The 25996-nt window shown below is 39.6% G+C and overlaps 1 protein-coding gene across 1 annotated transcript in view; it reads left to right on the top strand.

Annotated features, from left to right (window-relative positions):
* frmd6 (FERM domain containing 6) overlaps positions 1-25996 on the top strand; it is a 42042-nt gene that overhangs the window by 3552 nt on the left and 12494 nt on the right. Inside the window, exons 2-7 of the mRNA XM_079694203.1 lie at positions 18380-18653; positions 19031-19121; positions 20160-20239; positions 21303-21379; positions 22129-22315; positions 25482-25637. Coding sequence (XP_079550329.1) covers positions 18555-18653; positions 19031-19121; positions 20160-20239; positions 21303-21379; positions 22129-22315; positions 25482-25637 — 690 coding nt within the window. The 5' untranslated portion in view covers positions 18380-18554. The remainder of the gene's footprint in view (positions 1-18379; positions 18654-19030; positions 19122-20159; positions 20240-21302; positions 21380-22128; positions 22316-25481; positions 25638-25996) is intronic.

The raw sequence follows: 25996 nt of genomic DNA, 5'->3' as shown, positions 1-25996 counted from the left end.
TCAGAAGCTCAGCTGCATCCTCAGCCTCAGGCGTTTCTTCCTCTCCTGCTGAAACTACGCAGAGAAAGCCAAACCATTACTCGGCAGATAACCTGTTATTTAACATAATCGTCTTCTAGTTATGCTAATTATCTCACAGAAACCTTGAAAACGCTCAGAGGGGATTATTACACCGTCTCAGAGGTTTGTTTATAAAATGCTCTTTCTTGACTCTATCTCTCAATCTGCATTGACCTTGTTTTGGGAAGATAAGGTGTAAGAGGAACCCTGTTGTGTGTTCCAGGACAGTAACGGAGGAATGAGGGCGGATGGCATGACTGTTATTGTCATAAAGATGGAAGAACTCTATCTCTTATATGTGTTATCTCCCCTGTCCTGTAAGTAAACTATACAGGCGCCCCAAGCTCCACTTGTATCACTGCATTATCTCTCTGTTGTGTCTCAGGAAAGTGAGAGTTTAAAGAATACAGAAAATAGGCAGATTATCAGAGAGACTGCCATGTTTTTGAAAAAGTCACCTTTTGTTTTTTAGGTGAAATTATGTCCACTTGATTTCTGAAAGAACAGTTGGTGGGTTTTCATTTTGGGCCCTGAATATTCCAGAAGTATCCCTGTGTTTACATGCAGTCACGCATTCTGCGATTACATTGAAACACGTTCAAACCATGGCTACGACCTTCACACAACTTACATTCCCCTCTTTTTTTCCATTTCAGACATTTTGCTTTTGGGGCTCCATGTCACAGTTTTGCCTGAAACTGGTTTTTCTTTAAGGCGTGTGTCTCCACCCCTGCAATCTGTTAGCTAGTGGTATTTTGTTCCCAATCAACCAAACTGGAAGTAAACAGGCAAAACACAAAACAAATTGAGACTATACGGATGCTCAATGATCACGCTGCGTTCTTTTTTGGCCAAATATCAGTAACAAGCACATTCCTTCTAGGTAAATAATGGAGCTAACAGAAGTTGCATTATGATGCGTTCAAGCTCCATTCAGTATTGGGCGATGGTAAATTACAACGCAATTTACATTAGTTTCATATTTAGAATAACAGTGCAATAGTCATTTTGTAGTGTTGCATGCTTTTCTGCAGCAGAGGCATGTTGATGACTCCTCACTAGGGCTGTACCCGAATATTCGTCCGTTGGAGTACTATTCGGGTTTCAATTTCGTTATTCGGATATTTCTTTTCTTCGTTTTTTCAATTCAATTTGTTGAAAACTCCAATATCAACGTAAGAGCTTGTGCCTCTTCAGGGGGTGCTAACACTTAACCATAAACGTTATTGTTTACTTTCTCCATCTTTATATGTAGATATTATTTTTTCTCTGTTAATCTCCGTCACGTTGTTTCCATAGTAACAACAACTTCCTGTCAACAGCGCTGACTCTCCTTCAAAATAAAAGCATGTCAATACAAAATAGGAAGCCAAGCCAAATTACACTTAAGACATATACAACTGCAACAAAAGCAACAAACACAATGCAATATCCTTTTCAATTTCAAAGAACACAAATTGGGTTCACATTAACAAATAACTATAAAACAAAAATACTGTAGAATAACAAAATGAATGCCGTGAATAAACCGAAATACTCGTGTTGAAGCGTGTTTATTTATTCCCTCCCCCCCCGTGCGGGCCGAATATTCGAATATTCGCTGCTGATCACTACCGAATATCCAGAGCCCGAAAAATGGTATTCGGGACAGCCCTACTCCTCACGCCCCGTCTGGAGTGCACTAAAGGGGGCCAGAAGAAAGAAAGTGGCTCCGGTCTTCCTGCATTTGTCTCGCTTTCCCCCTTTCCTTGGATTGTGTTTTCTATCCTTCTTATAGTGAGTGTTTAGAGGAAGTGCAGCAGGGATTTAACCTGCCTGCCCCCCCCCCAGAGGATATTAGCGGCTTATCTCTCACGTTTTGCCTGACGCTCAGGGTTTCCTGCAGGATATTCAGATGGTTGGTTGGATAGTTTGCAGGTAGACGTGTTACTGAGACTCAGGTTCACGTCCGGGTCAGACACCAGATGCACAGATTAGGCAGAGCTGCTGGCATCATATTAATAGCTCAGTATAACGGTTGTAATTCCAATTGTAAGAGTTGGTTTTGGTTTTGGTGTAAGAAGAGCAATCAGGCCAAATTATGGACTTATTATTTTTACTTCCTCGTATTAAGGTCATTTTCAAGCTATAATAGCACAATAACAGGTGACATGAAGAGGCCAATTCATGTTGATAGACACTAAGGCTTGGAGCTGCAATCAGAACCAGAATACTTTATTTGGTTTTCATGACAATTGCTCTATTTTGGATTGAATAAATTACAAAACATTGAATAAAAATTAACATTTGTGTATAAAAAAAGAATCATAAGAGGTTAAATAAAATGAAATGCATCTCTTAATGAATTACAGGACTATTTGGTCGACTAAGAAATCCTTTAAGCACATCTCTTGTACAAACGCGATTTAAAGGGGATATTTTGCAAGATCCCATGTGAGAAACTTTTTCTAAGGTCTATTACATCCCTACCTAAAAACAAAGTCTTATCCCTTCCACGTCTCCTTCTCGTGACTCCTCAGGTGTGACATAGTAAACAGTTTCTTCCACAGGAGGTGGATCAGGTCCTCTCAGGGTTTGTCTGTAATTGCAGCTCATTGTTTGTCCTCTCTGCAACACAGAGCTCTATTTGCAGCATGTAATGGGCGGGTGGTGCTCTGCGGTGCTGCTGAGATTACATGCTGCAACGTGTCTGACGGTGTGTGTGCGTGCGTGTGTGTGAGAGTCACATGGAGGCCAGATGTTATGAATGTTGGAATCATTTTTCCATAAAAAGGTAACCTGAGCTTTAAGTTGTCCTGCACCGAGTTTTCACCTCCGCTGCTTTAAGTCTGGGTTACCTGTTTGAAACATTTTCAGCGGGTCTTTCTTACATATTATTGGGTTTTATGTGAAAAAAATGAAGACCAACAAAGTTAGGTAAAAGTTAGTTCACAGAAAAAACATACTTTGGTGAATCACAGAGGTAAAACATTGATTTTCGTAGTAAAAAGTTCACAGACTGAAAACAGACGGTATTATTTTAAGCACTAACTGCATTCTTGGTGACCAAAACAAATGTTTTCTGGTAGCAAAAATGTAAACTAGAGTAAAAAACAGTTCATAAGAAAACGTAGCGCTACTGAGCAAAGCCTTCCTTAACTGTGACACTTCAATAAAGAAAACATATTATAAAACAAAAAAAATATTAGTAATTACTTCACAAATCAGCCGTTCTTCTTCCATTGCGTTTAAAATATTAAACAAATTTCCCAAGTGTCTCAATCCAAACAACTTTTATTATTAAGCGTTTGGTGTAGTGATTGTGGAGCGTTGCATCATGGGAGATGAAGTCTTCAGCTTCTCCTGCTTAGCATTCCTTCAGGGATGATGGTTCAGGAGGTTTTTAGTGTCTCAATACATACAAGTATACGCGGAAATGAATTGATTGCTATTTTCTACATTATCCCCATATAACACTGTTATCGCAGCCATATTACACTTTAATACACCCCTTTTAAAGCCTTATTCAGTGTTTCCCCTATATACAAATAGCGGCGGCGCAGTATTTGCGTTACTGTATGTTCAATAAAGGTGTATTTTGCTAAATCTTGAGACATTGCCACTGTATGTACTAGGCCTCAAGAGCCTTTCTTGTGCTGGCAGACACATAGAAACGCACACTAACAAATTGCCTTAGCACCGCTGCTATGACTCCATCCTAAAAACACTGTTATTACACCATTATTATACCGATGTCACACTGTTGTTACACCCATATAAGACTGTTATTAGGCTCATATTACACCCATGTAACATCGTAAATACAATGTTATTAAACCCATTTTGCGCATGGAAACCTGTCAAATGACTGTATCACCCAGGAAATAGAAATCATTTAAGGGTTATACAAAGTGAGCTCTAGCAGCTGAGTATTTCCTTCCTGTTATTGTGAAGACTTTGTCTGTGTCTTCCGTAATGAAACCTGACCGGTCCATCAAGCAGGGCGGCACTCCAGCTTCTTAATCCGGAGTAATTCCTGGACAAATGATGTGAGGAGTGTTTAGAGTTCCTCTCCAGTGGCTTCAGATAATGCAGAGTGAATATTACTGTGATGGTGGTTCAGCCTGAGGCCACCCAGCATCTCGATGTGATTATATAACAGAATGCAGAATAACAGAGCATGCTGTGCAGCCTGACCTTCAGCGGGTAATGAGTCTGACATTTGATGAAGGAGGACGTGCAGATAATTATATATATATAATAATATATATAAAATATTCAAGTATCTATTGTGGCAGTCATAGAATAAATAATATGTTTAAAATGTTAAAGTGCACCTATCATGCTATTTTAAGGCATATATTATGGGTCTCAGATATATACAAATATATAAAAACATGTCTATGATTTGTTTTGCTCAAAATACAAACAGATCATGCATTTTAGAAATCCATCATACCCCTCTATTCCAGCCCTGTTAGGGGAACGTGGATCTTGGGTCCTTAGCTTGAAAAAATAAAAATAGTTAAGCTAATGCCTGATCAGAATTCTACCGGAGATAAAGTTAAATTCTGCTCTGATAAAACGCCATCCTGTTCTAAACCACATCAAGGATTATTTCTGAAACAGTATGGAGCTCAAATGCTTTTTCTCTTGCAGGTTTATCAAAAGGTGAGTTCTTTTTTTATTTCCTGCTATTTAAACACATGTGCTCTCCAGTACAGGTTAGCTCTGAGTGTTAGCGAGGCTTGCTAATGTAAACAAAGACGAGATTACGTCCAAAACACGTCAGGCATTGTTTCTGATAGCAACTCTCTGTGGATACACCATCTGAAATTACGTCATATCGGCAGCAAATCTGTATCCCCGTTTTTAAAAGATTTGGGTATGGAGGAAAAGAGAAAGGGTTTTATTTTTTGACGCTGCGTGAGTTCCCGGACACACCGGGGCGGGGACACATATTTATGTATAAAAGACATCAAAAAGTGCATTGTGCATGATAGGTCCCCTTTAATATATATATTTTTAATTATCCTGAATATTTTTTTATATTTTCCCCATATTTTCCTGATTTTTTTTCATTCATTTTCTTGGGGATATCTTTAAAACATTGTTTTTTTTTACCGGAAACTAGTTCCATATGAGCATGTTTGCCGGAAAATATAAAAGAAAAATTATTCTGAATTGTTTTTAGGCTATTATTACGTTTTCTGACATTTCCCATTTTTTTGGGATATCTTTAATTCATTATTTTGTATATTTTCTTTCACATGTTTTTTAAATGTATTTACAGAGTCATAGCATTCTCATTATATTTATTATCACGAGAATATTTCAATAAATAAGTTGTTTGCGATACAAAACGACAACCACTTCCCGACCAGCCAAACAGAATCTAAAATAGATTTTCAGAGGATGTTTTGGGTTTGTGCGGTCTTCCATGTTTTTCCTGTTTATTTTCAGCTTCGGAGTACCAGCAGGTTAAACATGGACACAGTGAACGCACCGCGCAGTAATATTTCTCATAAGCTGAGTAAACACGTCTGTTGCAGTGAACTCACCGAGGGTATAAAACATTTGGATCTGGTGGTTGGCTCTATTTATAAAGTGCTGCCCTTTGAAAGAGAGCTCTCTAAATATTTCTGCACTTTGTGTCGCAGACTTCCTCCCAAACCAATAAAACCAGAATGTTTTGTATTTTAGCTGCAAACCCTCAACGCCCATTGTAAAGTCTTTCAGCTCCTGCGTGAGTTTTCATTCTCTCACTTCTAGTTTGTTATTCTCTGGATGAAAGGGTTACATCCGCATTTTTACCCACATCTCTTTCCGCTTTTTAGTTAAAAACACATTTTAAATTATTATTTTTTGGATTTGTAAGGCTGTGTGTGGCATAAGTAAGGTACATCTTTGTTAGTTTGCAGAGTCGCAGCTAAAGAGTCCTACTTTGTTTAAAATGTTTGAGTATTTTTACACATTTTTTATATATTTTGGGGATATTTCCCACATTTTTTTCCAACAGTGTTTCAGAAACAACATTTTTCTTTTTTTAATACAATCTTTATTATTTTTTTGACATTATCTGAATTTTTTCACACATTTTTAACTTACAGTTTTAGTTTTTCTCTCTCCGTGTGTGATAGTGAGCACATGGAGACTGCTGGCTGTGGGCATCGGGAATCAAAGGCGGCCATTGTTGTAATGAGGAGCAGATGTTCGGGAGGAATTCTCCTGACTGCAGCACTTTTTTTTTTTTCATGCGTAAGCTCTCTGTTTCCTCCCTCTGACACACACTCTGTACCTGAAGCTCCTCTCACTCCGCAGAGCTGGAGGACGTTTTTCCACCTCGTGCCGCTGTGTGTGTGACAGAGGCTTCTCTCTGGGATTCACTCTGACGTCTGCCACGTTGACAGGATTCTGAAAAGGCAGGAGGAAGCTCTTTGTGCTGCTGTACATCGAGGCCAACATTAAGAATATTGGCCTCAGTTGCAGAATAAAAGTTACATGTTCTTACATACATGAAGTTTGCCAATATTGTTTTATATTTCTGTCACATTTTGTTATTTGCAGTGAGAATGTAGGCATTCCTTTAAAAAATAAAGGCATTGCAAAATAAATACTACATTGAGACACATTTATTTAAAGAAATGTGCTTTGGTCTTTTGGTGTAAAACTAAACACAGTATAAGAAAAAGAAATGTAACAAAAAAATATATAGAATAAATAATGTGAACAAGAATTGAAAATACATTGAAAAGTATAACAAATTAATTAAATTGCTTTGAAAAAATGTGTAGAGTTTAATTGAATTAAAAGCAGAATAGCTGTGCAGTTTTAAAGCTGTAGTATTGTGCAGAAATGTGAACATATTGTCTTAAAAAATAAAAATCTGAATAAGTGGAATATTTGGTTTATTTCCAAGTCACTTTTTTCACATATAACAAATACAAATTTTAAAATATATGTTTTAAATGTATTACCAATGTTACTTGCAAATTGAAATAATAATAAATATATATTTATATTTTAGATAATTTGTGTTATTTGTCTCTATTTTCACAAATGTACATTTGAATAAAGGTATTGTAATAATATAAAGTCTAAAAGAAGAGAAAAAATAACAGGAAAGAAATATAAAAAATGTTTTTAAATAAATGAATAAAATACAAATATATAGAAAATACTGTATTTTTAGCAAGCGGCAAACTCTGGGGCAGAGCCGGGAAGCCCCTAAGGGAGTGCCACAAACTGCAGTTCATCTATTGGCCGATAGGGGATGGCTGCAGAAAGGAGCAATGTCCATAGACCCCCATGTTAAAATGCCCAACTTTACAGCAGAAATAAACACGTTTCTACCCCTGGATGAAATAAAAATGATTCTGGATATAGTTAGATTCCAACTTCATGACAATTGATTGGGGAGTGCATTTCTTTATAACGCACCCCTTTTAGTTATATTAGGTCTTAAAGTGTTTGCATAAATTAGGGCGTGGTCACTTTGATGGACAGGTCTCTCTGCGGTGACTGCTGCTTCTAGCTTTCTGTCCCTCTGCTAGCTCCGTTAGCTCTGTTAGCTACAGGGGCTCAGCTGCGAGGCTGATCCGGGGAACACAACTTGAACTCGGACGTGTTTGTTGTGTCGGTGCCTGGTGGAGTATTCTTCATTTAAATATCGACTTATCTTATGCCACCTCGGCTCCGCCTCTTTGCTCTCATTTGGATCAGGCGGGAGTTAGACTCTGACTTCACTGTCGAGACGGCAGCGGCCGACTCCGCCTACTAAGGGCTTCTCAGCAACTCTGCAGAAACCTATGGGTGACGCAGTGTTTCCCTCAGAATTTGGCCCCTTAACCTATTCGGGTGGCCCACGCATCCACCCCCCCTCAAATAAGAAAATACATGCGAGTTCATGGCTACTACAACGTTCTTGTTGCTCTGTGTTGCGTTGTTATGAGTGAGACACACCAGAGTTGAGGATCTGTGGGGTTTATTCTCCCAAAAATATAATTTACAATTTAGGCATTTAGCAGACACCTTATTCCAAAGCGACTTACGATGACCAATTACAGGGACATTACTCAAGGGCACACTTGTAGTGGTGTTCCAGGCGGGATTTGAACTCGCAACCTTCCGATCATCAGCCCACCTCACTATCCATTAGATTAGACCCCACAAAATAGGACAAATATTGAAGAAAAAAATTATAATATTGAAAAATATTTGTATGAAATGTTTTTACGAAAACATACGTAAAAAAAAAGAAATAGGACTTGTAATTATTTTTATTGCCAAGTACGTTTTTACAAAAGAGGAATTTGTTTAAATGTTTTTATACATAATTACAGTTAGATGCTCCTCGCTGTAGACAGACTCAGCAGTGACTTCATTACCCTGAGATCACTCTGGACGTCTCTGTGGTGACGCCTCATGTCTGCAGACGTGACACAATGAGCTTCAGTAATAATACACTCCGTTATGTCTGGGTTTCTGAGCGACACACACACAGGCATCAGCTTTCTCCTTTAGCATGCAGTAATGTGATGAAGTAAGTAGGATGTCAGGAATCATATTTCTGTCTGGAAATGTAATATGATAGGAGTTTAACAGAGACACTTCAAGCACCATTAACTTTCCTTCAGAGACGAACCGGCATGAGGGCATGTTTCCGCTTTTACACTGAGTTTCAAACACTGGCAAACAACACCAAGTTCTTGAAATGCTTTGTTGTGTTTTTGATATTCTGAGACAATGTCCAAACTAAGCTGTCTAAATCAGCTGTGCAAATCTGCTTTGAAACTACTATATCCCTTCATGATAGTCCAAGCTATCAAACAGCAGATTTGTGAAGCAACCTCCTATTTTGGTTAAGTTGAAGCTATTTAAACCTCTTTTACTTCCTTTTGTGACATCTTTTATGGGGTGATTTCACATTGATTTTCCTTACAATTTTCCAATTTATTTTCCCAAATTGCAAACATTCCGCAAATATCTTTCTTAACCCTTTTTTTTTTGTTGCATGTTTTTTCACGTTAATTCAGCCAGTTTTCACTATTGTTCTGTAATTTTATAATTTTGTTATTCAAAAGCTATTTTTTTTTCTGAAATGTTTTGCATAATTTTTACATTTGTTAAACACTTCATAAATCAATTATTATTATTTTATTTTCACTTTTTTTGTATATCATTCTATATATTTTTCTGCAATTTTTCATTTTTTGGGAAATATCATCATCACATATATTCGGAAATGTTTTACATTTCGGATGATAGTTATTAGTGTGTGCAGTGCAGTGGTGTTTAGTGCAGTCACCATTCACTCAAACACACACACACACACACACACACACACACACACACACACACACACACACACACACACACACACACACACACACACACACACACACACACACACACACACACACACACACGCACACACGCACACACGCACAAACAAACACACACACTCTGAGCAGCAGTAATGAGAAATGATGCTGGACATCTGCCGTGTATTTATTATGGCTGCCGACCCACAATGCTCTCTGTCTGCTGCTACACTGTTATACGTCCACTGTAGAGTATTGAAGGATATTTACACCCAGCATCAAACCTGCTGTTAAAGCTGCTGTTTATCAAATTCTACTAACAATTTTCTGGATTAAAGACACTTTTATCTCTATTGTCCCAAGTTATAAAGGCAACACAAACACTGTAGGACTCACACTTTGAATATTTAGAGCAGTAATATGTTTTCAACTATTTTTACCAATAATAAATCAGAAAAAATGTAAATGCTCTGACCCCAGCATCTTAAATATGTATACTTTAACTTTTTAAGACGTGTTTATGACAGTAAAGCTAATATCTTTTTAGGTCTAGAAAATACAAGACTTTCTTAACCTGTTAAACCCGTGGGGGCTGCCGGGTTTAACGAAACTGAAACTGTTTTCACGAAACTGTGTCTCAGGGCTTCTGAACATTTAACAACCTATTAATGTGTCATACCCACTTAACGGGAAGAAACTCAGCTAACTGACAATATGATTTATTTTTACTGAAACATAACACAAGTCTAACGCCGAGCCTCTGAATTAGCCCTGAGCGATAAAATGCTAACGCACTTAGCACAGAACTCACTGTAGAAATACTTTATTACTTACCGGATCTGCACAAGCAAGATATCAGATTAAAGCATAAGTATAAGTATCATCACTGTGCGGCCAGAACTCAGGGCAGCGAAGGCAAACCCAGACAACACACCACGTAGCTTTACGGAGCCAAAACAGCATATATGTCTTACCTTTGCTGTTTTTCTGATCAAAAGTTGTGTTCAATGGCATTAAAACGATAAAAACGCTGCTGAAGGTTAATCCAATGTGTCTGTGTCACTTTTAAATGACGGCCCGTCCACACTACAGCTTCGACAGCTTCAAAATCGGTTTCCAACGCGTCTGCCCATTCACTTTGAATGGGGTGACGTCACGTTGCCTCGCTTTTCACCGAACTGAATTGTGGGTAGCATAGTGGCCGGAGTGGCCAGCGCCAGCCAATCAAATCCCGTTTCTGAAAATCTGACAGCTCAAGCCCTAGCCAATCAAACCGCGTCTAAGCTGGGAGAGATATCCCGCTGTTCATTTCTATATTTCAAAAAAAGATGAAGGAGAAACTAATTATCGCCGTAGCAAATCACCCGGTTTTGTATGACCAGACCCTCTTCACCTACCGGGATACAAACCGGAAGAACCAGTCATGGAGGGAGGTGGCAGAGACAGTGGGTGAAACTGGTAGGTTTTCGCCTGTTTGGGGAGTTTGTATCCAGTTTACTTTGTTTTAACATTGCTATTGCTATGTATGTCGGGGGCAGGAGATTCATGTGATTGGTTGTTGGTCGCGGTGCTCGAATGAAATCCCCAAGCTTCAGACACGCCCAGCTCCAAGCTTTTTTTGAAGCTGTAGTGTGGACGGGCCGTGATTACTGATAATCCGTCATCATATTTATGGCTATAACCTATACTTTTCAGTTTTCAGAGATCGTAACATAGCTTTCGGTTTGGGCAAGCTGCGTGCGCATCACTCTCATTCCTCAATGGTAATGTGTAGGTGGATTTAGGAACCTCCCTCTCGATTCTATTGGCTCTAATGGTTCAAAAGAGGTGTCAATCATCAAAATCGACCAGTGGGTTCCAGAGATATGGCAAATCCACCCAAATGACCCCAGAAGTTTTTTTTTTTCTAAACCTCTCTAAAAGGGTCACTTGTTTTGCATCAATCTTGATACAGGGTACTTATTATATGTTATAGTTTGGATTCCTAAAGCTTTTAGTCTACTATCCCATCATTCAAGGGTGGTTTTCACCATGGGCGGACTGGGTCTAAAATTCAGCCCTGGAAACTGACCCTGTTCGGCCACATGAAATGTCAAATGTTAGAAATCTGCTGTTTATTATTTAAGTACGTTTTACGTCCGATTCGCTCGTTTTTTCCTCTCTGTACACAACTCCAGTTTGGGCATTGGCCTGTCATCAGATTTCATTTTTAGTTTCTGCTGCCTGTAGCGAAAGTTTAGTAAAATAGTTTTTGATGAAATACTCCAAATCTCCACCCTCCATAATTGCACTTTCTTCAGTTGCTTGCTACTTTCTAAGGGCGGTGATGACTTACAGTACGAACTGAAGTTGATGCGATTTGATTGGATTGTGAGGCATGACGTGAGCCTCATCTGATTGGTCAATCACTCCATTTTTTTCACCAAGGGAAGCCAATTTCGGCTGGCCTCCTCTCGCAACAGAGAGTGCAATCTACTGTTTCACCATAACGTCTAGAGGGGCGCTGTTTCACTCTTTGTAAAATATTCAATGAGAATGGGGGAGAGATGGGCCTGCAGCAACACACAGCACAGAAAAATTACCGAAACTAAACGAACAAAGTGTTTTTATTGATTTATTACTATTATAACTACAATCCAAAAAAACAGGGGAAGCCTGGCTTCCCTTGGCCTCCAGGAGAAAACCCCACTGAGTTCAAGGGATAATTCTCACCCACCTCTTGCTCTTGCCCTGCACTTGTATGTGCCAGCTCAGGAGGCTGGCTGTATATCTGAACTCGCGCCCTCATCATCCTCTTCATCATCTTGCACTTGTTCTAAGCTGCTGATGATAGTGCTTGTAGCAGCGCTGCTGCCAACAAGGTCTGTCAATTTGCGACATGTATATGCTTCACCTGTGAGTGACTTCACCTTTTTTGCTCTTGCCTTCTCGGCCCCACCTTTCTCTTTTAGTTTTCTTTGATTTGTATCCATGTATTTTCATTCTCGCTGTCTGCCGCGGCGTCTAATCCCTTCTCTTTTTTCTTCTTCGTGTGTGATTATTTGACAGATAAGAACTACACAACTGCATCAGTGGCCGCTGTCGCCCTCTGTCGGCCGTCAGTGCAACTTAAATGATGAAGTTAAAGATCTTTTTTTTTTAAAGGGCCGGCCGGCCGTCAACGGCCCTTGACGACTGGCCGTTCTGTGGTTCTCCAGATTCTACAGATGGCCAGTCCGCCCCTGGTTTTCACTATAAGTAATGTTTGTTTTTTGGAGGGACACTAATTTACTTTTTTTTTACTATGTTCAATCGGAATTTACTTTAAAATAAAAAAAATCTATATTGATTCTGATTTTTCTACATCCAACTCACAGGTGTATCATTGCTTTGAGTAAAAGATGATTAATTTACCCCTTTTAGAAGTGAAGTTATAGTCATTTGTTCTGGGAATGTCATTTTTGAGCCTGATGCCTGTAAAACAGGCTCAGGGCTTAACAGGTTAAGACCTTGCGAAACACCGCCACATATTTCTTACAATGTACACTGGTGAAAACAGAAGTCTGGAGCCTTAAATACCAGAATGTAATTTGGCATTTCCATGCATTCTTAATTACATTTTGACAGATTGTATTTTTGTATGCAATTAAGCAATAAAATGTGGATTTTTCTATTTAAAAAACAGAGGATCAAATCAGTTGCTCATTCATGATTTGTCTTCCTTTTTATAAAATGTTATATGATTAATCTATGAGATAATGGGTAGAATTAACAAAATAATAACAGTAATATTTAGCCCTTATCGTAGTTTATTGTCCTTTTATCTGGATGTGTGTAGCTGTGGTTTCATGCGCATTGCTTGAGTGTTTTGAGCCCTGTTAAACAAGGGTTTCCTGCTTTGTTATCTGATCTAAAATGTGTCACTGACTCTTTTGAAATGCTAATAGTTTCTCTTTGTGTAACGTGATCTGTATTTAATGACAACAAGGCATTAAGCAGAGGGTCTGTCAACAGGAAACAATCCTGACTGATGGGTCTGTGAAATCCTTTTGTTTCACCTGAGACCTTTCACACCGCCTCAGGCTCTCACTGTTTGCGTGTGCGTGTGCGTGTGCGCGTGTGTGTGTGTGGTATATGTGGTAGATAACAAGGTAACAACACATAGTTTCATATAACAGAGGCAGAGGTGAGGATATTTCACACCTCTGTCTTGGGCTCAGGTGTAGAAAAGACTTACATTTTCTCACAAACATTCCTGTAACATTTTTTTTTTCTGCAGTAAAAAACGTAGGCTTTCTTTTCAAAATAAAAGCATTGCAAAAGAGAGAATAAAATGAGAAATCTCTGAATAGGAATCCAGTATATTACTAGTAGTTTTTTAAATACACAAGGAATTTCCTTTGGTTTCGGTTCAAACATAAACACAGCATGATAGGTTAAAATACATAAAGGAATATTGAGGAAAACAATTCAAGAAAGATGATAAAATAAGAAAAATGTGAGCAAGATATATTAAATGCACATTAAAAAACTTAAAATAAAAGTATTAAATTACTGTGAATAATTACAGTATATCTGAATTAAAGTCAGGAGAGCTGTGCAGTTTTAAAGTATTGTGCAGAAATGTGTGAAAAAGTATTTAAAAAAATTAATAAAATATGATGATTTACTGTGAAAAGTATGCACATTATATCTGAATAAACTGTGGTGCAGCTGTGCAGTATTATAGGTGCTTAAATGATATCAGATGAGCTCAGGGACATTTGACATACTTGCATTTCCCAAACACAGAGCTGCAGTCAGTTTCCAGCAGACAGGGAAATAATTCTTTCAGTTCTGTCAACAGAACTGAAAGAATTGACAAAAACGATGCCAGGAAACAAAATGTGGAGCTGTCTAGATTAAGGCCCCGTCCACACGGAAACAGGTTGTATCCGCTACAGTTCTCTATCGTATAGACCAGGGGTGGGGAACCTTTTTCCTCTCAAGGGCCATTTCAATTTTTACAACATCCTCCGAGGACCGTACAAATTATTGACCACTGATTAAAAAAACTAAAATCCCAGCCCATTCATTTGGCCTTTCTTTCATGCTGTGCAAAGAAAAAGCTGAGTCAGAACTGCACCTCTGTCAGACGAGACATATACCACGTGATGACATGTTAGGCTCATGTTGTGTTCAAGGACCCTGACCTTGGCCAGGAAAAACAGGCACTCACTTGTTTAATTTGTTTGCGGTCTAGATTTCTTTCATTTTTTTATTTTTTGCGTGTGTTTATAAATTACATCGAGGGCCGTACCAAATAGTCCCGCGGGCCGTATAAGTCCGAACCTGAACCCATGGCTTGTGTCAAGTTATGTGAGTTACTAAAGTGAACTTATTGTGAGCTAATTATCAATTGAAAATAAACTCATAATCAACTCAAATTCAAACTCGTCAGGTTTATTGTGCTCCCTTCTAACTTGTGTCTACATTTCTCTACAAAGTATAAATGTAAAAAAAACACTTTTTGCCACTTATTCTACAAATGACTTATGACAGCAACTACAGTGAACTACTACAAAGTTCAAACATTTATTTCATTTACCAAACTAAAGTAACCAAACAGTCCCTGAGCTGACTGAGACTAAATCCCTAAAACTTTGCTGAAAGGTAGAGTGTAGAGTAGACTATACGCATTATACTGTTACACACCTACTATACAGTATACACCAGGCATCCTCAAAGTCCGGACTCCGGTCCGGATCCGGACCGAACCACAACTGTCTCTGGACTCTGAGCAAATTATACTTTTCATTTGTGTTATCTGCGAGACATCGCCACAACGCAACGAGTCAAAATGTTCCGCTATGTCCACTACAAACAGCGCTCTGCATGTCCGACTGTTCCACTGTCTGTGTGTGTCTGTCAACGCATTGGTTCAATCACATTCAGCATCCTGTCAGCGTTTTTTTCCCCCACCAACAGTCTGCGAATCAGAGGCACAGTAGGGCGGGTCTTCGCGGAATGCGGGTGGGAAAGATGCGTGTGTTTAAAAAAAGAAAAAGTCAGAGCGAGAGTTAACAGCTCATCTAGTTGCATGCATCTGTACTGTAGCTAGTAGTCTAGTTTCACCTACTGGGGTGGCATGGGGGGGCAACTGCTACCCTCAAAATAGGCCTTGCCACCCCAGCTGCCACCCCAGTGGGCAGCTTTGTTTTGAAAGAAAAGTTGTGGCTCATCGGACATTTATGAGAGAAAGTCTCTAATGTCCGAGTACAAGTGAATGCAGCACAAGACGCACGCCTTGTAACCCCTCCCCCGGAACTGGCGCGAGCGTGGAAATATGATTGGCGGCGATTTCATTTGAACGGTACGGCGCAAAACGAGAAGCATTCGGACCCAAGTACTGAAGGAATTAGGTATTTGCGGTCTACAATGACAGAGAAGAGACTGTCAGGTTGGCTGTACTCATCATTGAATCAAAACGCACTAAAGCTGTTGATCTTAATACGTTTGTGAGGCGTTTTGCTGAACAAGATGGTAATCGCCGCATTCAGCTAATAGACATGTCAACTTGATGCTCTGCTCACGGATGAGCATACCAAACTGTTAAGAGGATGACCTTACGTGTGTAAATATATGTTTTTCTTTGTGGGGGTCTTCCCCCAAAAAACAGTTTTAAGTCCTGAGAAAGTCAAATAAGACGGTGTGTAAAACTACACTGCCCAACAAAAAGAAAGTAACCACTTTGATTGAACTAGGCCAGTAGGTAAGGGCTTTCCACTGGATAATAACTGAAGTATAAAAGAATGCATGACTGAAGTGATGGAGAGACCATGTTTGAAGGCAAACTAAAAGAGGAAATAACAGGTCAAATCAAGCAAATCCCCATCTCAGATTCCACAGCAACCAGAAGAACATACTGGCTGGTGATTTGATGAATCAGCTTTGTGATGGAATACAAAATGCATAGTGCATTTCCTTAGCGGTGGATGAGTCCACTGACACCACTGACAATGCTCAGTTGCTGGTGTTTGTGAGTTTTTATGATGAGGCAAAGGGGGAGTTTGTTGAAGATGTGTTGGGCCTGACGAACCTCAGTCGACAGAAAAGGGGGCAAGACATTTATAAAGCAATATTGGGAATGCTGAATGAAAGAGGGTGCAGTTGCCTTTATTCATAACTGTGCAGCTCTGAGGGATCGAGCACAGACACAATAACAATGAAAACTGCTGCATACAGATTATTTTAGTTTTTGCAACCTCGTGTTAAGAATCTTGTTGTAATTGTTTAAAAGTTTGAATGACCGTAATAAACGGACCTTTGTCTTATTGAAAAAAAAATATTGGACCTTTAAGATTTGTATTTGAGTACCCCTGGTATACACTGTAGTGAGTGACTGTACAGTCAGACTGTCCACTATGTCTAAGCCAATCACATCGCTAGCTTCCGTCAAACAGATCTCGCGAGCAGTTGCGAGACTTCGTGAGTTCAGTAATGGCTGCCATATCAGAAGCCGACACAATGTTTTTCGTCTTCTCTCAGCGCAAATTTCTCGATCAATGGAAGGTTTTAGATGGTTTAGAACAAAAAGGAGAATATACGTAAGTGCTAGTTTTTTTGCGAGTCCAAGTACCGGTTCCCGACGTTCCGGTTTTAACCGGACTTGAACCAAAAGTTTTTACAAGTCCAGTACCGGTTCGGCGTACCGGTACGCAGCACTCTATCTATTAATAAACAAATCATAATAAGTCGTTTTTTTACATGCAATTGATTTCGTTTGTATGGGGGCGTACAGAAACAGTGAGAGAAGATCAAATCAAATACAAATTATATGAAAAATATTAACGAAAAACTGAAATATTTTGTAAAATGTTTTGAAGCAAATGTAAAAAAACAAACAAAGAAATGTTAATTAAAAAAAAACATTGAAATCTGAAAAATTGAGAAACAGACACCAACAGACAGAGTTAGTTAAATAAACTCCTGGATGTGTTTTATTTCCTCTAGTCTAAGAGAAGACATGACACAGCGGTAGAAAGCGATATAAATCAGTGTTTGTGTCAGCGTGTTTCCTTCATTACGGTTCCCCTGCAGATGTTCATGTTCCTCGGGACATTCCCCTCACATGATGTCACAGATCCAGGAACGCTGCCCTCCGTCTCCCTCTCTCATTTCTCCCACTGTCGCTCTCCTTCAGTGGAAACATGTTCTTTAGACCCGTCCTCCACTACAGACACTCAGCTGGCAAACCTTGGGAGGATTTCCATTTTAAATTTGTGTTTACGAGAGATGTGCTCAGCAGTTTTCCTGAAGACATCGTTTTTTTTAGCTTTTGTAGCTTCATAGCAAAATGCTGCAATTCATGTGCTTAAGTGTGAGTTTTCAGATTCAGTTCTTCTATGTTATCATTGTTTGTTTAATGATGTATAGTTATTTAAAAAGGTTTAGCTTGTGTCAGACTTGTTTGATGTCCAAAGCGGTTAAAAAAGAATCGAATCCGTAAATCTAAAAACAAATACCTAACGATCGAATAACCGACTAGTCATATATTGGGGTCCAAGTAATACAGCATTAAAGAGGCATTGACTACAGCACTAACAATTATACCATTTGAATGAGTAATACATTGATTGATTTAGCAGACAGATCTAAACAAGTTAGAAGTTTTCCCCCGATAAATCATGCATAAGCTTCCCCTTTAAATCTTTACTGAGATGTCCTCAATTAATTAATACAGCATAAAAAAGCTTAAAATAATGTTTTTCTAATTTCCATGTAAACATGCAGCTTTTTTCTGATTTATCTGATTGCAGAACATCTTCAGTGCCGGTGTTTTGTGTATTTTTATGCTTGCTTTTTGTTTTAATTGCTTTATTTGACGTTTCTCCCCATAGAATCATGCAACGGTTTCCCTTCAAACCTTGTGAAAATAAGGCATTTAACATTTAGAAACACTTACAAAAGGTCTGTTTTCAAGGTCTGTAGTTGCTTATGTTATTTAAACTGTTTCCATGTCGAATTTTTACGTTTTTTTGTTACCTCTCCGTCCTCAGGGATTTCCTGCAAATCGGGTTCCTATGCTCCTCCCTGAAGCTGCTGAGTGTGCTGGGCTGCAGAAGTGGATCCTCTGATATCTGGTTCTGGTTCTGCTGGTTCTGGTTCTGCTGGTGGAGGCGTGGGTCAGAGGGCCCAGTGGGGGGGGGCCGGTCCTGATCGAGCCTCTTGAAGATGAACAGACTGAGCTTCCACAACAACAGAACCATGCAGGACCGCCGCTGCGTCTGTGTCTTTCTGCCCAACGACGACACGCTCAACGTCATCGTCAACGTGAGGATGAAACATTTTGTATTCTATCCAAAGAAATGCTCGTAGAAACTTGTAAAGTCACTTTCCTTGTGAGGATTCATCTACTTTATATATTGTACGAAAGGAAATGTTATGTACTGTTAATTTACGATGATATATGACAGAAGAGCAGGACATCTTTTGAATATTTGACCGACTTGTTTGTTGAATCTTTTTAAGCTTGAAACATTTTTGAAATAGCTCATTGACTTATCCATGAATCATCTAATCCTTTCAGTTCAAATGTTCAATATTAAAAGCATCACTAATGTAGATATTGCTTTAGTTATGGAGTATCTTTGCTTATATTTACAAGTATATATTTATGTAATGAAAATGAATGTAACCCTTCTCCTCAGGTGAAGACTGTGTGTCAGGAGCTGCTGGTGCAGGTGTGTGATCTGCTGAGGCTGAAGGACTGCCACCTGTTCGGACTCAGCGTCATTCAGAGTAAGACTCAAATACATTTAGTTCCTGCAGATGTTTACTAACGTTTATCTACACTTATTAAACATCGGCTAAACAATTGTAGTTTTCTAATATTTCACATCCTGATAATTCTACGTTATGAGAAACAAATCTGTGTGGAAATGTAGCTAATGTTAGCTGGAGGGAAGTTCCATAGAGTTGCACTATGATACATGCATGTAGCACAGGATTCTCCCCTGAACGCAGCATGTAGCACAGGATTCTCCCCTGAACGCAGCATGTAGCACAGGATTCTCCCCTGAACGCAGCATTAGCACAGGATTCTCCCCTGAACGCAGCATGTAGCACAGGATTCTCCCCTGAACGCAGCATTAGCACAGGATTCTCCCCTGAACGCAGCATTAGCACAGGATTCTCCCCTGAACGCAGCATGTAGCACATGTTTCTCCCCTGAACGCAGCATTAGCACAGGTTTCTCCCCTGAACGCAGCATGTAGCACCTACCTGTGATGGCGTCTCTCAGGAAGCCTCCACTGACTGCTTCCTTTGTGCAGAGAGGCTGGAGTTGTTTATGGTGACTGGGGGGAGGTGAGGGTGAGGGTCATGTGGACAGGAAGTTGAGGGGGCGTTCAGACAGCTGACGGTCAGGTCAGGAGACAGAAGTCTGAGGGGGGGGGGGCATTCCTCAAGTGTCTGACTGAGCAGCGTGAAATCCTGCAGGCAAACACTACACACCCACTGTATGTCTCACCCACTGTGTGTCTCACCCACTGTGTGTCTCACCCACTGTCCCCGGACCTCAGTTTCCTCAGGTTCAGATACGTCGTAGGGTTTACAGGATTTATTTAAAACACAATATTTATAACATAGATGAATGCGTAAGCACATAGGGAGGCTGCAGGTTTTAAACACGGTGCATTCACAGGGTTTCTCTGTATACACACAGACACACACACACACACACGCACGCACGCACACACACACACACACACACACACACACACACACACACACACACACAGTCTGAGTATCAATGTTTAACCTTCCTCTCTTCCACAGATAATGAACACATCTACATGGAGCTGGATCAGAAGCTCTCTAAGTATTGTCCTAAAGAGTGGAAGAGGGAGGCCAGCAAGGTGAGGAAGCAGGAAGCAGGAAGCAGGACTCTGATCAAATATAAAATATGAAGGTTCCCACTGATCCTTCAAAAGTGTTTAAATAAATTGGGATCATCAAATCAATCTGTCATAAACCTTGAACATGCTTTTACAAAAGAAGTAAGGGTTTGTTGAATAATCTGTTCTTTGTGGTGGAAATGTAAATGCTCCTTATAAGCATTATCTTTTTTGACCATACTATTTTTGTTAAAGAAGTAATTTAATATATAAAGCAACAAGTAAAACAGTTTCTAAATCACTTCTGTGCAGAGACGGTTTCCTAACTTCTGATATAAATGTTAAACGGGACCTACTGTATCATGCAAAATGCACTTTCTGATATCATTTATACATAAATATTTGTCGGGGAACTCACGCAGCGTCAGAAAATAAAACCCTTTCTCTTTTCCTCCGTACCCAAATCTTTTAAAACCGGGGGTACAACGAGCGGATACAGATTTGCCGCCGATATGACGTAATTTCGGATGGTGGACCCACAGAAAGTTGCTATCAGAAACAATGCCTGACGTGTTTTGGACGCAATCTCGTTTTTGTTTACATTAGCGAGCCTCGCTAACACTCAGAGCTAACCTGTACTGGAGAGCACATGTGTTTAAAAAGCAGGAAATAAAAAAAAGAACTCACCTTGTGATAAACCTGCAAGAGAAAAAGCATTTGAGCTCCATACTGTTTCAGAAATAATCCTTGATGTGGTTTAGAACAGGATGGCATTTTATCACAGCAGAATTTAACTTTATCTCCGGGAGAATTCTGATCAGGCATTAGCTCCGCCTCCTCTTTTCTTTTTTTTAAGCAAAGGACCCAAAATCCGCGTTTATCTAACAGGGCTGCAAAAGAGGGGTTTGAGGAGTAAGAGGCATGGCTACAATGGGGGTTCCGTTTGGTATTTTAAGCAAAAAAACTTCACAGACATGTTTTGTATGATACGGCCCTACAATATATTTTTTCCAACATAGGTCCACTTTAAATTCTACCTTTTTGGAGAAATAAACAATAAATATTTAACTTGTTTGTTTTCCAGGGCATCGACCAGTTTGGGCCTCCGATGATAATCCACTTCAGAGCTCAGTATTACGTGGAGAATGGGAGACTGATCAGGTACAGACTCACATCCGAATGACCACAGCTGGTAGTAAAGAGGACTTTTTGAAGACAAACTGAAGCTCTCATAGGCTGAAAATAAACCCCTTATCTTTGTCGGATTTAAAGTGTTTTCTCCCCTGTTTTCTGGCTTTCTCTGAATTTTGACTTTTTTCTCACACCCTTTTTTCTTTCTAAGAATTTTCACTTTTTCTCAGAAATTTCCCTTCAAGAATTGTCTTATTTTCTGAGAACTTTAACTTTTTTCTCAGAGTTTGTATTTCTTTTTATCAGAATGTTTTCTATTGAATTTTTACTCAGAATTTTAACTTTTTCTCAGAAATTTCTATTCTAGAATTTTTACTTTTTTCTCAGAAATTTTACTTTTTTGTCCGATTTTTTATTTCTTTGGTAGAAACAATTTTTTCTTTTGAATTTTTACTTTTTTCTCAGAATTTTTATTGCTTTTTCTCAGAACGTTTTCTTTTACATTTTTACTCAGAATTTTTACTTTTTTCTGAGAATTGTTTTAAGGTTCTCAGAATATTTTCTTTTTAATTTTTCTCAGAATTTGACTTATTTTCAAACTGTAAAAAATAAGTATTTCTTCCGATTCGTTTTATTTGTTATGGAATTTAAACAATTTAGCTCAGACTTAACTCCATAAATGGATTACTTGGATATTTCTTTCTCAGGTTCATCCTCTCAGAGCTTCCACTCCATCACCCTTCAGTTATTAACCTGTGATGCGTTCACTCCCCCCTCAGTGACCGTTCTGCCCGGTATTATTACTACTGGCACCTGAGGAAGCAGGTGCTGCAGTCGGAGTGTCTGCAGAGGGAGGAGGCGTACTTCCTGCTCGCTGCCTTCGCCCTGCAGGCCGACCTCGGGAACTTCAAAAGGAACAAACACTTCGGGAAGTACTTTGAACCGGAGGCCTACTTCCCCCCCTGGGTGAGTAAAACTGAGGAGGAACGTGTGTTTTTAATTTAACACAGAAGAAGGGAGGATTTAACACGCCTTTCCCTACCTTACCACATCTGGATTTAATGCGCATCTGCGTTTGATTTCACCTGCAAAACTTCACATATTTTCTGTCTGGATTTGTATTTACTAAATGATTTACTTCCATCTCTGCTGTACATCCGGGTCTCTGCATGCCAGGCTGAGGTGTTCTCTTCTTTCACATTACAGCAACAATACTATCTTGCGGTTCCTTTGATTTTTAGTCTCTCAACGTCTAGGCTTGAGTCTTATTGAGCCTTACTTGAATTAACAGCCTCTGGTTGGAGATGACAAGTGTTGTTTTTTTTCCCTGCGCGCTTCAGCTGGCCAGTGACGGCGTACCGCTCAAAGGAATTTGAATAAAACACAGAGTTATTTCCAGCTATCGCTCCAGCGCTGTAGACAATAAATCCTAATATTATAAACTTTTTTTTGGAGGGGGGGAGGGGGGGGCTCAGGTCAGCGTTTCGGGGGCACTGGCCCTTGTTGGCCCCCACCTAGAACCGCCCCTGTTCCCGAGATCATTAGTTAATTAACTTGAGAAAGTCTCGTCATCTCTAGAAGATTATCCAGCTGTGCAAAACATGGGAAACACACTACTCTATACGTCTGGTTCACCCTGTTGATGTGAGTGTGTGTTACTCTGCAGTGTTTGTCTCGTGAAACAGACTCAATGAGGTCTGAATCACCAGAAATAAAATGCTGCATCACTGAGAGCGTTCACAGCAGCTCCATTGATCACACTGACCAGAACTGGGCCGGTTATTTCTGTCCCTGAATGTGGCACACACACTGTTTATTATAGCGGCGTGTCCCTGAACGCCACGCCCGTCTGATTGCTCTCCACTTCCTGTAATCAGCCTCGTTATCGGGACAGGAAATAGTTTTAGGATGAGCTACTCGGATTTAGCTTCTCATAAAGCTTTTTTACAAAATCTATAAAGACACGTGCATTACTCAGCGTGCGTTTCCTCTACTACGTGCTTAGATTTGTACTTGGGGGAAAAGACCGCGTTTAATATATCGGCAAAAGAACAAAACATTTATGAATTTTCTCCACTTTCTTTGGTACTGTAGTGCAGCTATCTTTTCATTTGTACTACCTGGTTCAAGTGTTTGTCCGATACTTTGAAGTAAAACACGTTGAAGACGCTCCTGACTTAAATATTTTGTCTAATCTGATCTTTCCAAAGTGGTGAACCTTAAAAGCTTTTTTTTAATTTAATGTATTTAATGTAAGTGATGGCATGAAAGTACATCAAAGTGTTTATAAGACAAGTTATATTCACTCCATGAAATAACGTTAACACACAAAGGCAAAGCAAAGACACGCAAACGGCTGAAAACAAATCTCGTTTATTTTGAAGCACATACAATCTGTCGGATTGGGCGAGATGTTTTTTTATTTCTCCCAAAGATGACAATTCCTTAAATAGATTGTACCTAAAATAACATTTAACTTTATTTAAATGTGCTTGACACAACTTGAACCTTGTGTTTAGGGTTATCTTCCACTAGTAGCAACATACGTACAGAAAAATAATTTTAAAGGTCACCTATTGTGCAAAATCCACTTGTTCCTGTCTCTTCTACATCAACATGTGTCCCCTCTTCTTCATGTCTCTTCTACATCAACATGTGTCCCCTCTTCTTCATGTCTCTTCTACATCAACATGTGTCCCCTCTTCTCCATGTCTCTTCTACATCAACATGTGTCCCCTCTTCTTCATGTCTCTTCTACATCAACATGTGTCCCCTCTTCTTCATGTCTCTTCTACATCAACATGTGTCCCCTCTTCTTCATGTCTCCTCTACATCAACATGTGTCCCCTCTTCTCCATGTCTCTTCTACATCAACATGTGTCCCCTCTGTGGAAAGAGACTCTGAAAGTTTCAGGAAAAAAGATTCTCTCTCTTTTTGTCCTGATCCATTTCTATAAAAACCTGTCTGAAAATGAGCTGATCAGATTTTGGCCACTTTATGATGTCATAACGATGTTTTGGCTTAACCCCCCCCCCCCCCACCTTATCACCTGAATCTCCTCCTAGAGCACCATTGTGTTCTTTCTAACCAAATATCTCTCAGAGGGGCAGGCCCGGTTCCAGAACAAAATGACTCAGGGTGCATCTGAAATTAGAGAGGGTGCAGTGGTAAAGTGCTATTTTTTTTAGTGGGGAGTGGACCTAACACCCTTTAGGCGGGTCCTCACCTCCTCTAGTGGGGTCCGGGGGCATGCTCCCCCGGGAAGATTTCTTTTTAAAATGTGTAAGTTAAAACCATCAATCTGGTGCACTTTGAGAGCAACATGAAGAGATATATGGATACATCTCAACATCCATATGAAACAGAACTGTAAACAGATTTACTTTTTTTTTTCAGATTTATTTTTATTTTTTCAAATCACTCCCCTTTAAAGACCGAAATGTCTACATGCATAGCAGAAGATGGCATATTTTTTACAGGAATATTCCAGCCAATCTCTGTTTTGAAACCATGAGCTGCATAGTATTATTATTATTATTATTATTAATACTACTATTATTATTATTATTATTATTATTGTTATTATATATGTAATATTTTTCACTTTTTTCAAATGAGGGTGCATATCAACTCAACTGAGGGTGCAATGCATCCTTATGCACCCCCATAGAACCGGGCCTGCAGAGGGGCGTGGGGAGGGGCTCCTTATTTTCATCTAAAGTAACAGACAGAGAATCAGCACTTTGGAAACAGGGCTGAAACGGAGAGGATTATGGGTAATGCTGCAATGATCTGTTTGGTGTTTGGAGAAGTGTGGTGCAGTGGACTACTGGGTTGGTGTTTGGACCAGGGGGTCACAGGTTCAAACCCCACTGCAGTCAGCATGTCGTTGTGTCCCTGAGACACTTCACCCCAAATTGCTCCTGTGGGGATTGTCCACAGTATTGAGTATGTAAGTCGCTTTGTATAAAAGCGTCTAACAAGTGACTTGTCATGTAATGGAGCAAAACACTTCAGAGACACGTTTTGTATATATCTGAGACCTGTAATATATTGATGAAGAACAGTAAAATAGGAGATCTTTAAAACAACATCAAAACCTGACTCTGTTCCTCTTCCTCTCCTGTTCAGGTGATTTCAAAGCGAGGTCGTGAGTACATCCTGCGCCACATCCCCAACATGCACAAAGACCAGTTCGCTCTGACGGCATCTGAAGCTCACCTGAAATACATCAAGGAGTCGGCTCACCTGGATGACGTCACCGTGCACTACTACCGCCTCTACAAGGTGACACACACACACACACACACATACACACACATACGCACACATACGCACACACACACACGCACACACACACACACACACACACACACACACACACACACACACACACCCACGCTGCAGAAACTCACACTGTAGATATGAGAAAACGTCTTAATCCAAATCCAATAAGAAACAAGTTGATTTGTATTTCATTTGCTCAATATTTGAAATCTGAAAAATGGAGACACAGACATAATATGCCGATGAAAAATATGTAAATAGATAAAAAAGAAGTTACATATTTGAGAAATCATTTTTTTTCTTGTGAATTCATGAGGTTTTTCTCTCAATGATATGGCTGTGTAAACTTAGAAAAAGAT

This window comes from Notothenia rossii, assembly GCF_949606895.1.
Source record: "Notothenia rossii genome assembly, chromosome: 7".
Classification (NCBI taxonomy): domain Eukaryota; kingdom Metazoa; phylum Chordata; class Actinopteri; order Perciformes; family Nototheniidae; genus Notothenia; species Notothenia rossii.
The sequence above is the reverse complement of the archived record's forward strand: the minus strand, read 5'-3'. Positions and strand labels throughout refer to the sequence as shown.